We start from the raw sequence: 15,178 nt of genomic DNA on the forward strand, positions 1-15,178 counted from the left end.
GCTGAACACTGCATGCAAATTCAGCAGGTTATACATTCTTCTCAAGTGCTCATGGATCTTTCTTCAGGACAGACCATATGTTAGGTCACAGTGCAAGTCTCAATAAAAATTAAAGACTGAAACTACTCAAAGCACCTTTTCAGATCATAATGGAATAGAACTGGAAATCAATAATAGACAGGAAAGAGGTAAATTTGCAAATGTATGGAAGCTAAATAATATACTCCTAAATAATCAGTGAGTCAAAGAAGAAATTGTAAGTGAAATTAGTAAATATATCGAGACAAAAGGAAACAAGAACACAACTTATTAAAACTTATGGGGTGGGAAGTGGCTATGGCTCAATCAGTTGGGCTCCACTCTACCACACGTGAGGCCCTGGGTTCGCATCCCGGGGCCTCCTTGTGAAGGCAGGCTCGCCCGCACACTGCAGACAGCCACTGGTCCACAAGCACAGCAGAATGCCACTGGCCCGCAAGCGCTGTGGAGAGCCAACTCAGCAAGGTGACGCAACAAAAAGGGAGACAAGCAAAAACACAGAAGAATGCGTAGCAAATAGACACAGGGAGCTGCACACAAAGAGCAGACAGCAAGTAAGCCGCAAGAGGGGAGGAATAAATAAATAAATAGTAACAATCTAAATGTCAAAAAGGAATTTTTAAATAAATTTTTATTCAACCATAAAAAATTTAACAAATCTCCTTCTCAAGGTTGTTACAAGAAAGGCTGAAAAAAATAAAGCCCGAGAAGCCCTAAAAGAAACAATATCAAAGAGCAACAGGCACAACTAATCCCCAGATCTTGGTTTCTAAACCTTCGCAAATAAAAGGAACCACGGTTCCTTGGAGAAATGGTTGACTAGAGTGGAGCAAGAAAAAAACAAGATGAGCCTGGTACATCTTGTAGTACCAGAAAGTAATGAAGTATTAACTGTTCCCCACCGACCCATTCCCTAGAAATACACATTCATGTGGGATGTGAAAGAGGAATAGGAGCCAAGTGAAAGAACTGCAATGGTCAAAGTTAGAACAATTTGAGCAAATAAACTACTACAGGATTATATGCCAAAGTATAAAATAAACATTCATGAGTCCACATTAATATAAATGATGGAATAAATTAATAAATGGGAGAGAAGAGATCAATCTCCCAAGCAGAATTTCACATAAATTATATAGCTACTTAACCCTAAAGGAGGGGGAGCATAACTCTCCACTCCTTAAGTGTGGGCTGAACACAGTGGCTTTCTTACAAAGAGTACAATATGGAAAGAGGCAGGTGGGAAGACAAATTTTATAGTAGAGAGACTTCTAAAAATACTACCTCAGCCAGGTTATTGAAGTCAACAAAAAGTCATAAATCATAAACCCTTAATACGATGTAATGAAAATAGCACTGTATTTCTGTGACCTTTCTCTTAAAAATTCATAACCCCAGCCTAATCATGAGAAAAAAATCAAATTCCAATAGACATCCTACAAAGTATCTATCCAATACTCCTCAAAAATGTTAAGGTCATCAAAAACAAGGAAAGTTGGAAAAATTGTCAAAGCCAACAGAAGCCTAGGGAGACAGGACATCTAAATGTAATATGGTATCCTGGATGTAATCCTAGGCCAGAAATAGGACATTAGATTAAAAACTAACAAGATCTGGAGGGCGGATGTAGCTCAGTGGTTGAGTGCCTGCTTCCCCTGTGCAAGTCCCAGGTTTCAACCCCTGTTCCTCAAAAACAAAAACAAAAACAAAAAAAACCCTAGGGAGATCAGAGTAAATTATAGACTTTAGTTAATAACAATGTATCAATATTGGTTCATTAATTATAACAAATGTACTACACTAATGTAAGATGTTAACAACAGGGAAACTATCTGTGGTAGGGGTGCTGCTACAATAAGAATTCTGTAGTATCTGCTTTATTCTTCTGTGAATCTAAACTGTTCTAAAATATCTATTAAAAAATAAAAGTCTGAGGCAGGGGGAATTGACTGAAAAGTGACATGAGAGAACTTTCTAAGATAAAATAAATATTCTATATATTGATTACTGTGTGGATTATACGGATATATACATTTGTCAAAAATCACTGAACTATAGGATCTGGACCTTTCATTGTATTAAATTATACTTAAATGAAAAATTTTAAAAATAAGATTAATAAAAAGTTAAGAGGAAAGACACTTGTTCTTTCATTCAATTTTGACTTTGAAATGCTGTATTTTAGTTTTTGGTTAGACATAAATTGGTGAAACACTTAACTTCTTCAAAAGAAATTATAAGGGGAGAAGTTCCAGGGAAGATGGCAAAGTAGGGAACTCCATGACTCAGTCCTTCCCCAAAACAATTACTGAACAGGTAGGGACTGTCTGAAACAGCTATTCTGAAACTCCAGAGGCCAGAAAAACAGCATCTGGGGAACAGCAGGAGGAAGAGGCTGATAAATTATGATAAAGAACTGTAAATTGTTAGGCAATGGTTTCTTAAACTTTACATCTAAAGCATAAGCAACAAAAGAAAATAATTAATAGGGCCCTCGTGAAAATTTAAAAAAAAAGCTTTTGTTCCTCAAAGGACTTGATCACAACCTACACAGTGGAAGAAACCACATAGCCAATAAAGGATTACTGTCCAATATATATAAAGACATCCTTCAACTTAACAACAAAAAGACAACCCAATTAAAACATGAGCAAAAGATTTGAACAGATATCCCTCCAAAGAAGATATACAAATGGCCAAAAAGCACATGAAAAGATGATCACTATCACTAGCCATTAAGGAAATGCAAATCAAAACCACAATGAAGAACCACAAAAATAAACAGGGAAAGGGATGTGGCTCAACAATTGGGCTCCCATCTACATGTAGGAGGTCCAGAGTTCGATACTGAGTGCTTCCTGATGAGGGCAAGCTGGCCTATGTGGGAATACGGCCTCACGCGGGAAAATCCACCCCTTGCAGGAGTGCTGGCCAATGTGGAGAGCCGGCACAGCAAGATGACGCAACAAGAGACACAGGAGAGAAAATAAGAAGACGCGGCAGAACAGGGGAGCTGAGGTGGCGCAAGAGAGTGATCACCTTTCTCCCACTCCAGAAGGTCCCAGGATCGGTTGCCAGAGCCACCTAATGAGAATACAAGCAGACATAGAAGAACACACAGCAAATGGACACAGAGAGCAGACAACCAGGGGACTGGGGGGTGGGGTAGGGAGAGAAATAAATAAGTACTAGAACAATTGTATGACCCAGCAAACCTATTAAGTGGGTATTTATTTACCCAAAAGAATTGAAAGCAGGGGCTCAAACAGATATTGCACCCTAATGATCGTGGTGACATTATGCCCAATTGCCGAAAGATGGAAGCAACCCAAGTGTCCATCAATAGATGAACGGATAGGGAAACGGACTTTGGCCCAGTGGTTAGGGCATCCATCTACCACATGGGAGGTCCGCGGTTCAAGCCCCCGGCCTCCTTGACCCGTGTGGAGCTGGCCCAAGCGCAGTGCTGATGCAGGCAAAGAGTGCCCTGCTACACAGGGGTGTCCCCCGCGTAGGGGAGCCCCACGCGCAAGGAGTGCACCCGTAAGGAGAGCCGCCCAGCGCGAAGGAGGGAGCAGCCTGCCGAGGAATGGCGCCGCCCACACTTCCCGTGCCGCTGACAACAACAGAAGCGGACAAAGAAACAAGACGCAGCAAAAAGACACAGAAAACAGACACAGAAAACCGGGGGAGGGGAGGGGAATTAAATAAATAAATAAATAAATCTTTCAAAAAAAAAAATAGATGAACGGATAAATAAAATGTGGTAAATACATACAATGGAATATTATTCCACTATAAAAAAGAATGATACATGTGACAACATGGATGAACCTTGAAGATATGTTGAGTAAAATAAGCCAGATACTAAAGGACAAATATTTTATGATCTCATCGATTTGAGACAACTAAAATAAACACACGTCAAGTCAGAATCTAGAATACAGGACACCAGGGGACAGGTTGGGGATAGGGAATGACAAGTTAAGGCTTAAAATGTGCATAGTTCCTATTTGAAATGATGGAAATATTTTGGTAATGGATGCTAGTGATGGTAGCAAGACACTGTGAATGCAATTAACAGCAATAAAATATATATCCTGAGTATGACTGAAAAGGGAAATGTGGGAAACGGACTTGGCCCAGTGGTTAGGGCGTCCGTCTACCACATGGGAAGTCCGCGGTCCTTGACCTGTGTGGAGCTGGCCCGTGTGGAGCTGGCCCATGCGCAGTGCTAATGCGCGCATGGAGTGCCGTGCCCCGCAGGGCTGTCCCCTGCGTAGGGGAGCCCCACGCGCAAGGAGTGCACCCATAAGGAGAGCCGCCCAGCATGAAAGAAAGTACAGCCTGCCCAGGAATGGCACCGCCCACACTTCCCATGCCGCTGACGACAACAGAAGCAGACAAAGAAACAAGACGCAGCAAATAGACACAGAGAACAGACAACCAGGGGAGGGGGGAATTAAATAAATAATAAATAAATTTTTTTTAAAAAAAGGGAAATGTTAGATTGTATATATAATAACAGAAAAATTTTTTAAAAATCCATGGAACCATACTATACAACAGTGAACCCTAAGTTAAACCATGAACTTTAATTAAAAGTACAATTATTAAAAAGTGCTATCATCATTTGCAACAAATGTTCGACACCAATGCAAGGTGTTCGTGGGGTGGTATATGAGAATCCTACATTTTATGTATGATTGTTCTGTAAACCCACAACTTCTCTTATAAAGATAAAAAAAAGTAACAATTATTCTCACAGGCTAAATTAAAACATATGAACATCAAACAGTATTATAGAATAAATTGAAATAAATATTTGAACATGCTGAGATAGTGCTTTAACTAATAGTGGAGTCTCATTTTTCTATCTGGAAGAGTCCTTTCTTTAGCAAAAAAAGTCTTCTCATCTGGTAGTGATTTAAATCTACTTTTTGACCATCCAAACTGAAATAATGAAAAATACAGACCATTTTTACTAATCTTTAGGGTGAGAGTCAAAATTTTATTATTTCAGGTTTAAACTCAGTAATAAATGCACTGTACTTACCAATATAATTTACACAATCAGATAAACTTCTGGAAGCAAATGGTCCTTCATATACAGTCTTACTTTTATCAAACAAGTAAACCATATAGCTATCACAGCCTCTCTGAAAAAAAGAAGCAAACAATTATAATTCTACTCAAAGAGCCTAGAAAATGCAAGGCTTTCTAAAAACTCAAGCACCAGATTTCCAACTCTGAAATGTAAAATGGTCAATGTGCATTAGCATACATCCTACAGCTTTAGGGTTTTTGGGGTGTAAGAGTGGGAGGAGGATAAATAACAATTAGCAGATTTCCACAGGGACAAAAACACAAAAGTCAGAAAACACCTATGGCCATATGAGCTATACTCATATGGGAATGCTATTCAGCAATGAAAGGGAATGAAGTTCTGATATTCTACAATATGGATGAACCTCAAAAACATGATAAATAAAAGCAGCCAGACACAAGAAACTACATATTGTACAATTCCATTTATATGAAAGATCTATAGCAACAGAAAATAGATGGGGCCAGCAGAATGGGAAATAAGTTACTGGACATGAGAAATTTTATTTTATAGTGATGGCTACACAGCCTGGTAAATTAACCTTTAAAAAAATCTTTGAATTACACATTTGAAATGGGTAGATTATAGAGTATATAAAATATGTCTCAATAAAGTCATTTTTAAAAAATGGGAAAAAAAAAGGACCACTACAATCATTCTATCATCCACATCCTCACACATGACCTGCTGTTCTCATTTCAAGGTTCCAGGTTTCAAGTACAAGAAGATGGACAATAGAACTGGCATCAAAAAATAAAAGTCATACAAAGTTCAAAACAAATGCCTCATTTCTGTCTTTTTCATCTTGCAAAACAATAATAAGCATAATGAATAGGGCAAAACTACAGAATTTTAAGATATGCACCATTCCCCAAGGGATCTCAAATATGCATTCAAAAACTGCAGTACATACAACCCTTCCATGCAAACTCATTTTTTATATTCTAGATATGTAAGAATTCTCTTACGACTCCGTCCAGAACACATTGAGAGGCTGGTTTCCGAGGATCCAGAGAGATTCCAGTCTCTGAAAGAAGCTCTTGAGAACCAGTATTTATTCCAGTTTCACGTTCAATACGAGACTGTAGTGAATGAAGGCTTTCATCAGGTGGCAACAAAAAAGAAATAATCTTTGCAGAAGTCATATTTAGGATGTGTACTATCTGTATAAATAAGAAAAGAGAGAAATGATTACCAATCACTTGCTACTTGAAAGACTCAGAGCTAGGTACCAAAAGAGGAACAAGAGCAAAAGACATTATTTCTACATTACCTAGGGTTTAAGCATTCTCCAAAGTGAGAATTCCTTCTATAATTATAAAATGGCATGAAAATCAAAGAGTAGAGTTCAATTTTCTACTACAATAGACATTACTTCCAACGAGTAAAATTTCAAAATACTAGGGATGGAACAAAATCAAGAAATAAAAACCCCATTTTAAGAAAGCAACATATTTATTCTAAGAATACATCATAAACCTGAAGGGAAACGTCCCATTTATGAAGTACCTAGAGTTAAGTGTGTTAACATAACCTCCCCACTATTTAAATATTCCAATCTCCATTTTGGAGAGAGAGAAACCAGGGCTCTATAAAGGTAACTTGCTCCTGATCACACTGCTGGTAACTGGTAGACCTCTGATCGCAACTCACATCTGTCTGCCTCCTGTTGCTTCAAAAAAGAATCATCTGAGAACTAGGCCTCTCTTTAAACAGCTAAAGCACTGTTATTATACTCATTTCTCAGATAAGATAACCAAATCCCAGAGCAGTTAAATGACCTGCCTAAGGGCCAAACATTAGATAAGAAAAAGTCTTATTGTTCTCACCTAAAGTGCCAGTGGAAGAAGGCTTTTGCAGGCAGGGAGTGTGAGGCTAAGTAAAGTGGGGTTACTTGGTTCCAGGTAACCAAGAACAGTAGAGTTAGAGGCAATCTTTTGAACACAATAGGATTATAAATATGATTTTAAAGTTTCTTACTTCCACAGTCCTTGGATAAGCCATACAAAATGAATGCCTCAGTTTCTCCATGCCTTATAATGAACAGTATATGCAAATGATTAAAATCATCATTTTAATTATTTAGTATAGAGAAAAGGGAAATCAAGTCACAGCTGGGTCCTGGCAAAGAACATGGCCATGAAAGTCCATCTGGAAACCCTGCAGGAAGGCTGTTTCTAAGAACAAACCCCCACGGAGACCCTAGCCATGAAGTCCCATTTGGAACTCTTTCCAGGGGTCAAGGGGACACCTTGGATAACTCCAGACAGGTCTCCCCATTGGTCCTGGATAACGCCAAACAAAAGGCCTCCTCATTGGTTCCAAGCAGAAATAGGTGGGGATCATAAGGCAACCAATCATAACAACAAACAGCTGAAGCCCCTCCCTAACATTAGGAAAGGGCAAGAGGACAGGTCTTAAAAAGGCTTAACCTGGGGCCCCATGTGCACATCTCACCCTGTAGCACACCTCCACCCATGCCTGGAGTTGTATACTATTTTTCTTGTTCTTAGTAAACTCTTTACTCCATTGCCTACCCTATGGCATGTCCTTTAATTCCTTTGGCAACATAGCCAAGAACCTGGAAGCCCTGAACCCACAGCATTCCACTAACACTTTTACAAGATCAGTAGGGTGATAACAGTGCCAGTAAAGGGAAGGGAGAAATTAAAAAGTTGCTTCAAAGCAGTAATCAACAAAGAACAGTAATAAGAAACAGAATTGAGAAAGTCTTGCTAAAGATATAATTTCCAATGCACGTCTCACAAAAGTAAACACCATTAAAACCTACCTTCAAATTCAGAATGTGATCCATTAATACAAAACATCTAGGCTGCTTTGAAGCAGTATCAATGGGCCCCCCTCTCTGCTGAGGATCCCAATTCAGCATCAACTGTAACCAGTGTTCCATGGGTTCTACTATTAAACTAAAGAATATACAAAAATAGGGTGAAAATTTTACTTAGATGTTCCATTTTTTCTTTAGTATTATAAAGGTAATTTTATAGATTGTCCATTTCCTTTCCCATGACTTGACTGTACCATTTTATATGTAACTTGCAAATAGTTCATGAAATGACAATATAACGTTGGCATTTCATGGATGGATAAACGTTTTTCCATAAAATAACAAAAATACATACATATAAGTTAGTTACTGGCGATTCTAACAGATGAGACCAGTTCCATTTTCTAAGGAACTCTCTTATTTCATTATCCCAAGAGTTTTCTTAGCACCTAAGTCAATCAGTTGAATATTAGCAGGTCTTGTTTCTAATAGACCTGTGCTACCAAATATAGTAACTATTAGTCACAAGTGGCTATTTACATTTAAATTAATTAAAATTAAATAAAATTTAAATTTCAGTTCTTCACACTAGTCACCTTCCAAGTGCTCAAAAGTTTCACACGGCTAGCATAGATACAGAATATTTCCATCACAGATATAGAACATTTCCATCATCACAGAAAGTTCTACTGGACAGTGATACTTGAGGCAACTACTCTACTGTTTTCTTGTAACCCTGGAGAAGCTGAAGCAAACTCCCCAAATAAAACATACCTACAAAGGCTATTTGGTTGAGGTAAATGGCTACTAAACCGAACTTCTCCTGTCATCTCTTCACAAGCAAATATACACTTTGGATCCTTCTTCTTAATCTTCTCATGCCTATGAAAACAAAATCTACCCTCAGTTGATAATGTGATTCTCACAAATACTCTAAGGTTTCTTGCCAATTAAGTTTGTTCTTTTGTGTTTAAAAAGGCAGTTATACCATTAGAGAGAAAGAAACAACCAAGAAAATGTCTGTTCTCCTTAAACACATCAAAGTACTCTTCCATTTCTTACCAGGTAAATGGCTGCAGATGATGCAAAAAAGGCCTATATCCAGCAATACATTCAAATACCATGGTCCCAAAGCTCCAATAATCAACAGTGGCTGTGTAAGGTTTATTCTCAAAGAGCTCTGGAGCCTTGAAAAGAGAAAATGCTTTAAACACCAATACTATAAAGGGAAAGGTTACTTTATATTTGAACTACTGCATTCATGACCTGCATAGATTAGAATGAGAATCTTATATACTTAAAAGAAACAATACATGTCTCACCAGATATTGCAATGTTCCTACGAAAGATGTACACAGACTTCCTTGATCAACATCTTTGGCATATCCCAGATCAATTATTTTATGCATTATCTACAAAATAAGAAGACAGAATAAACCTTATAAGGCTGTACAAAGGATAGGTAAAGCAGGAGGGTTCTGGAATAACACAAATATGTTTCTAACCATGTGATCTTGATTCAGTTACTTAACCTGAACAGCCCCTACTTCACAGAATTGTTACTAGGATTTAATGAAATAGCGCACATAAAGATTTTAACAGTGCCTGGTACATGCCAAAAATTAAATATGATTGGTTATTAATTTTTATTTTAGTATATTCTGAGTAAGCTTAATCCAGTCAACTGGAAGGTAAAGGTCAGGATGACTTACAAACATGAAGAAGCACCATACCATCTGGGTGAATCAAATGTTAATAATTTCCATTGAACTTCATTTCAAGAATGTCATAAAATCTTTGGATTAAAAAAAAAAAAAGCAAGAGCTAGCTGGTGTCAAACATAAATGAAAGTCTTCTAAAAGCATCCTCACCAAGGTTCTATCTTCACTAACTGAAAAGGCAGCACACAATCCAATACAAGGTTTATACTTGACTTTAATTCTTTATTGGACTAGAACCTGGATGCTAGAAGCTGGAGGCTAAAAGCAAGAGAAGTGCTCAAATTGTTCTCATGAAAATGAACATTTCAGGAGTAATTCACAATTTCTGGTTCTTCTCAAGATGATTTACATAGTAATCTGAGAAATCAATCTTAGTAATCTGAGAAATTCAAAAATCAAGGTTTTGAATTTTAATTGAATATAAAAGTCAAAACTTCTGGGGAGGAGAATAAATTAAAGTTGGCACAGGATGCATGCATGTGTAAATGTGTGTGTATGCTTTTTAAGAACATAGTTAAGGATTAACAAATTATTTATTCACTGCCTGTTATATCTGCTAGATACTGTGCTAGAATACAGAAGTAAACAAGATTGGTGCAGTTCCTTCTCTAATGGAGCTACGTCTAATAGAACAGAGGAGACAAACAACTAAACACACAACTACGGTTCAGTATACTGAAGGCTGGGATAGAAAAAGTATAGCATGCCATGGATACACAGAAAAGGCACCAAACCTAAGACTAATCGTATCAGTAAGACTGTATTCAACAGGCAAGGAACATTTCTTCAGGTTTCACCTACCTTCCCACCAACATCCTGAAGAACAATGTTTTCAGGTTTTAGATCGCGGTGTATAATTTTGTTTTCGTGCAAATATCGAATCCCCGATCCTAAGTAAAGTTTAAAATACATTTTGAAGTAATAAATAACACTGAGTTAAAAAAAAGTCATTTCACATTTTGTACACATCCACTGACATTCAAATTTATGTGGACCATCATAACCACACAACTAATGATATATAAAGTTACGCCAGTTAAGATTTTCTACACAAGAAATTCAGTTAACATTAAACAGATACTGCAGAATTATGATATATGTTCATTTAATTTATGAGAATTAACATTAAAAATAAATGGAGGGAAGCAGATGTGGCTCAACTGATAAGAGTGTCTGTCTCCCATATGGAGGGTCCAGGCTTCGACACCCAGGGCCTCCTGACCCATACACATAGTGCTGCTGCATGCAAGGAGTGCTGTGCCACACAGGGGTGCCCCGCGTAGGGATCCCCACGCGCAGAGTACGCCCCGTAAGGAGAGCCACCCCACGTGAAAAAAGTGCAGCCCACCCAGGAGTGGTGCTGCACACACAGGAAGCTAACGCAGCAAGATGACACAACAAAAGAGACGTAGTTTCCCAGTGCCGCCAGATAATGTAAACAGACATAGATCACACAGCAGATGGACAAAGAGAGCACATAACGGGGGGAGGGGAAAGAAATAAATAAAATCAATCTTTTTAAAAAACAAATAAATAAATAGAAGGGTGCAAGTATAATTCAGTGGTTTGAGCACCGCTGTACAAGGTTCCAGATTCAATCCCTAGTACCTCCTAAAAAAAATAAAAATAAAAATAAATGTAGCAAGCAATTGAGAAAATCTGTATATTACCTTTGTGGCCTCTCCCTCTCACCTAAATTACCCTCTTTAACTAGATCTTGGCAAAGAACTACCACCAAAATATATAAGGAAACAAATTCTTGGCTTTTCAGCTTCTCTGAGGGTATAGGTTATTTTAGGAATTTTTCAGGACTACCTTTTATTAAACAGATTTTTTTACTACAAGCTGACTTAAGAACCTATGTCTAGAAGAGATGCAATTCCACTACATACAAATGTTAATGGGAGGGGTGGGTAGGGAAAAGTAAAATTTAATAAGGTCATTTCCTAACATTTTTATCAGCAATTAGAACACCTATTAGCCAAAAATGGATCCTAGCCAAAACCAAACAACAAATAACAAAGTATCTTGGTTTTAATTTAGGATCAACAAGTTAGATTTTTCTGATAATTTCTTATATAGATGTTAAAAATCTATGCTCTATGTAGTATATCCACAATTTTCCTTAATTCCCAAATATTATATAGAATATTCCATATACCAAAGAGGATGTAAATTATGATGGTAATTTCATATAGACATACCTATTTCACTAAGTAAAGAAAGTATCTGGCTTTCTTTAAGTCCACAGCAATTTTCTGGTTTGTTGAGTAGCTAAAGGGAAAAAAGGAAGCATAAAAATGTGTACTACCGCTACTATGCATCAACAGCTACAAATATTAATCACTATACACAAGAGAATATTCAAATGAGAAAATAAGTCATGATTAAAGAAAACAAAAGAGGAAAAAAAACACAAATCCATATAAGAACATTCAAATTTCATGACAAAGCTTAGAAAAGTAAAGGCAAAGGGAGTAAGTATTTGAACTTGGAGGAAGTTCAAAATGAAAAGGGAAAGAAAAGATCTGCAATAGAGTAAACTTTTTTATAAGCACCTTAAAAACTGATGGTTTGATATAATGCCAACAATACAGTTCCATCGTTTATACAAACAAAATGGACATTCTAAATCAGGGGTCAGCAAACTTTCTATAAAGGGCCAGAAAGTAAATCCTTTACGATTTGCAAGCCATTGCAGTCTCTGTTGTGACTACTCAACTCTGTTACAGTAGCAGAAAAGCAACTATTCACAGTATGTAAAGAAATGATCATGACTATATGCCAATAACACTTTATCAACAAAAACTGGTGGCAGTCAATAGTTTTTTGATCCCTATTAGAGATTATCATATTGAATGTTATTCAAACACTGCTAGAGTTTATAATTTATGTCTCATCATCTCAAAACATCCATACTACCTTCCGAAGATCTCCTCCAGAACAATATTCCATTGCTAGAAGAGGCACATCATTAATCAAAATATTCAATTCCTCAGGAACATCACAGGCCTTTACAACATTGGGATGGTTCAACCTTAAGATGGGGAAAACATTATAATAAAAAGTTTAATCCCAATGAAAGGAATCAGGGTTTGCAATGGTAGTTAATTGGGGGTACAAAGCCTGGCATTATATATAATATTCTAACTTCTTGCTTGTATCATTAAAAATTATTAGTAATTTTTAAAAGAAAATATAAAAACACTACCACTATTTCTACTAGTATATTTCTATGTGCCAAGCACTGCTGTAAGCCCTTTACATGTATTAACTCATTTACTTGTCACAATAAACCAATTACAGGTAGATGTAGTAATATTTCCACACAAAAGAAAACTAAGACACAAATTAAGTAACTGAAGATCTCATAGTCCGTAAGTAGTCAAACAAGGATTCAAATCTGGTAGGCTGGCTCCAATGCTCATGTTATTAACTACTATATCATACTGCCCATGCCGTAATTACTTACAATGTTAATACCATCAAAATTTTGGTATATTTCCTATAAATTTTTAATTTATGGATAAATACATTTTTAATAAATACTTTGCATTTTTTTCTAAATCCTTTTTAAACTTAAACAAAATATCATGCCTATCATCATCATGTAGTAGATTCCAAAATTAGAAGATGCCCAGATTCCAGAAATAAAATCTCCAAGTGTTGAGCCTAAGAATCATTGTTTAAAGCTTTCCTGGTGATTCTGCCACACAGCCACTCTGAGAACCATTAAAGTGAGTATTCACAGACACTGGAGTCAGAAAGCACTCATTTCCTGACTGTACCAATACCAGCAAATACCAGCAGTGTGACTCAATGAGCTCTAATCTCCCCCTTACAAATAAGGATATTATGTAAATACAGGGTTTCGGCAACAATTAGAATTATCTGTAAAGCATTTAGGACACTATACATGATGGTTTTAAATTATGTCCACAAATTATTTGATATCTTTCCCTTCAAGAGCTTAATACCTGCCCCCCCACCACCACCACGCAACACTGAGTGTAGACTGTGCTTAGTGACTCATATTTAATGAACAGAATGTGGTAGAAAGGAAGGAGTGTAACTTCCAGAGACAGATCATAAAAGAAACAGCAGCTTATATCTTGCAAAACTAGCTACCATGTCATGAAGACAAAGTTTCCTATAGAGGAGTCCATATGGTGAGGAACTAATGCCTCTGGCCAACAGCCACATACTTAACCTTGGAAGCAGCTATTTCAGCCACAGTTAAGCCTTTGGATGAACTGCAGCTCCAGTCAACATCCTGAGACGTCTCAGGAGACCTGGAGCTAGAACTACTAGGTAATCCACTCCCAAATTCCTAATCCATAGAAAGTATGAGATACTAAATATTTGTTATTTTAAGCCACGAAATTTTGGGGTAATTTGTTAAGAAGCAATAGATAAATGTACTATCAAAAAAAAAAAAAGTATGTACAAAAGAAATGGGAGTAGTGATCTTTTTTTAACTATAAAGTATAATATGGGAAACGGACTTTGGCCCAGTGGTTAGAGCGTCCGTCTACCACATGGGAGGTCCGCGGTTCAAGCCCCGGGCCTCCTTGACCCGTGTGGAGCTGGCCCATGCGCAGTGCGGATGCGCGCAAGGAGTGCCGTGCTACACAGGGGTGTCCCCCGCGTAGGGGAGCCCCACACGCAAGGAGTGCACCCATAAGGAGAGCCGCCCAGCGTGAAGGAGGGAGCAGCCTGCCGAGGAATGGCACCACCCACACTTCCCGTGCCGCTGACGACAACAGAAGCGGACAAAGAAACAAGACGCAGCAAAAAGACACAGAAAACAGACAACCGGGGGAAGGGAGGGGAATTAAATAAATAAAAAAATAAATCTTTAAAAAAAATAAATAAAGTATAATAGATGGGAATTGCCCAAGATCCAGAGGAAAAAGATTCTATCCTCAGAGAGCTGAATCTGATAATCCTTAGCTGAGCTTTTAAACAAAATCTTGTTTATCATAATGTGATATTATTCTTTGAATAGAACATACATTTAACGAGGGAGAGAAAGATATGCTCCCAAGAAGATCCTGAGAAGAGTGGATTCTGTGCATTCCTGGTCTCCTGCAGGACTGGGGAAATAAAAGTTATGAAATGTACTTACTTCTTCATAATCTGAATTTCATGGCACCATCGTTCTCTGTTTTTGGTACTCAGCTCTAGGCGACACGACTTAATTGCAATTTTGTGATCAAGTTCCTGCCAAAATAGAAAAACAACAGAAAAAAATATAAATTAAGTTCTTATGCAGATTAGCTTGCTATCAAAGAAATGTCAACCTGGGGAAACAAAACTTTTTAGCCTTATATAATAAACATATTTATCTATATAGCTTTCTTGAGCCAACACTTTTGGTAAGTAGATCATGAGACAATTAAACCAATTCTTTAAAACTGACCTTCAAACACATCAAAGTACACAAGCAAAAACTGACTAAGGCTTATTCCTGAAACAGGTCTCTTCAGATCAGTTTCATACACACTGCTAGAAAAAAACAAA

The 15,178-nt window shown here is 37.4% G+C and overlaps 1 protein-coding gene across 6 annotated transcripts in view; it reads right to left on the bottom strand.

The window, feature by feature from the left end:
• CHUK (component of inhibitor of nuclear factor kappa B kinase complex) overlaps positions 1–15,178 on the bottom strand; it is a 45,300-nt gene that overhangs the window by 25,745 nt on the left and 4,377 nt on the right. For all 6 annotated transcript variants that reach the window (XR_011649002.1, XR_011649003.1, XM_004459189.5 and 3 more), the window contains exons 2-11: positions 14,784–14,878; positions 12,578–12,692; positions 11,860–11,929; positions 10,457–10,545; positions 9,257–9,346; positions 8,997–9,121; positions 8,709–8,816; positions 7,938–8,073; positions 6,115–6,309; positions 5,096–5,198 (exon numbers count right to left, since the gene is read on the bottom strand). Coding sequence is in view for 4 of the 6 variants with exons in the window: in XM_004459189.5 (XP_004459246.1) it covers positions 5,096–5,198; positions 6,115–6,309; positions 7,938–8,073; positions 8,709–8,816; positions 8,997–9,121; positions 9,257–9,346; positions 10,457–10,545; positions 11,860–11,929; positions 12,578–12,692; positions 14,784–14,878 (1,126 nt within the window). In the remaining 2 variants the exon portion in view is untranslated. The remainder of the gene's footprint in view (positions 1–5,095; positions 5,199–6,114; positions 6,310–7,937; positions 8,074–8,708; positions 8,817–8,996; positions 9,122–9,256; positions 9,347–10,456; positions 10,546–11,859; positions 11,930–12,577; positions 12,693–14,783; positions 14,879–15,178) is intronic.

The sequence above is a fragment of the Dasypus novemcinctus genome, chromosome 6 (assembly GCF_030445035.2).
Source record: "Dasypus novemcinctus isolate mDasNov1 chromosome 6, mDasNov1.1.hap2, whole genome shotgun sequence".
Lineage (NCBI taxonomy): Eukaryota > Metazoa > Chordata > Mammalia > Cingulata > Dasypodidae > Dasypus > Dasypus novemcinctus.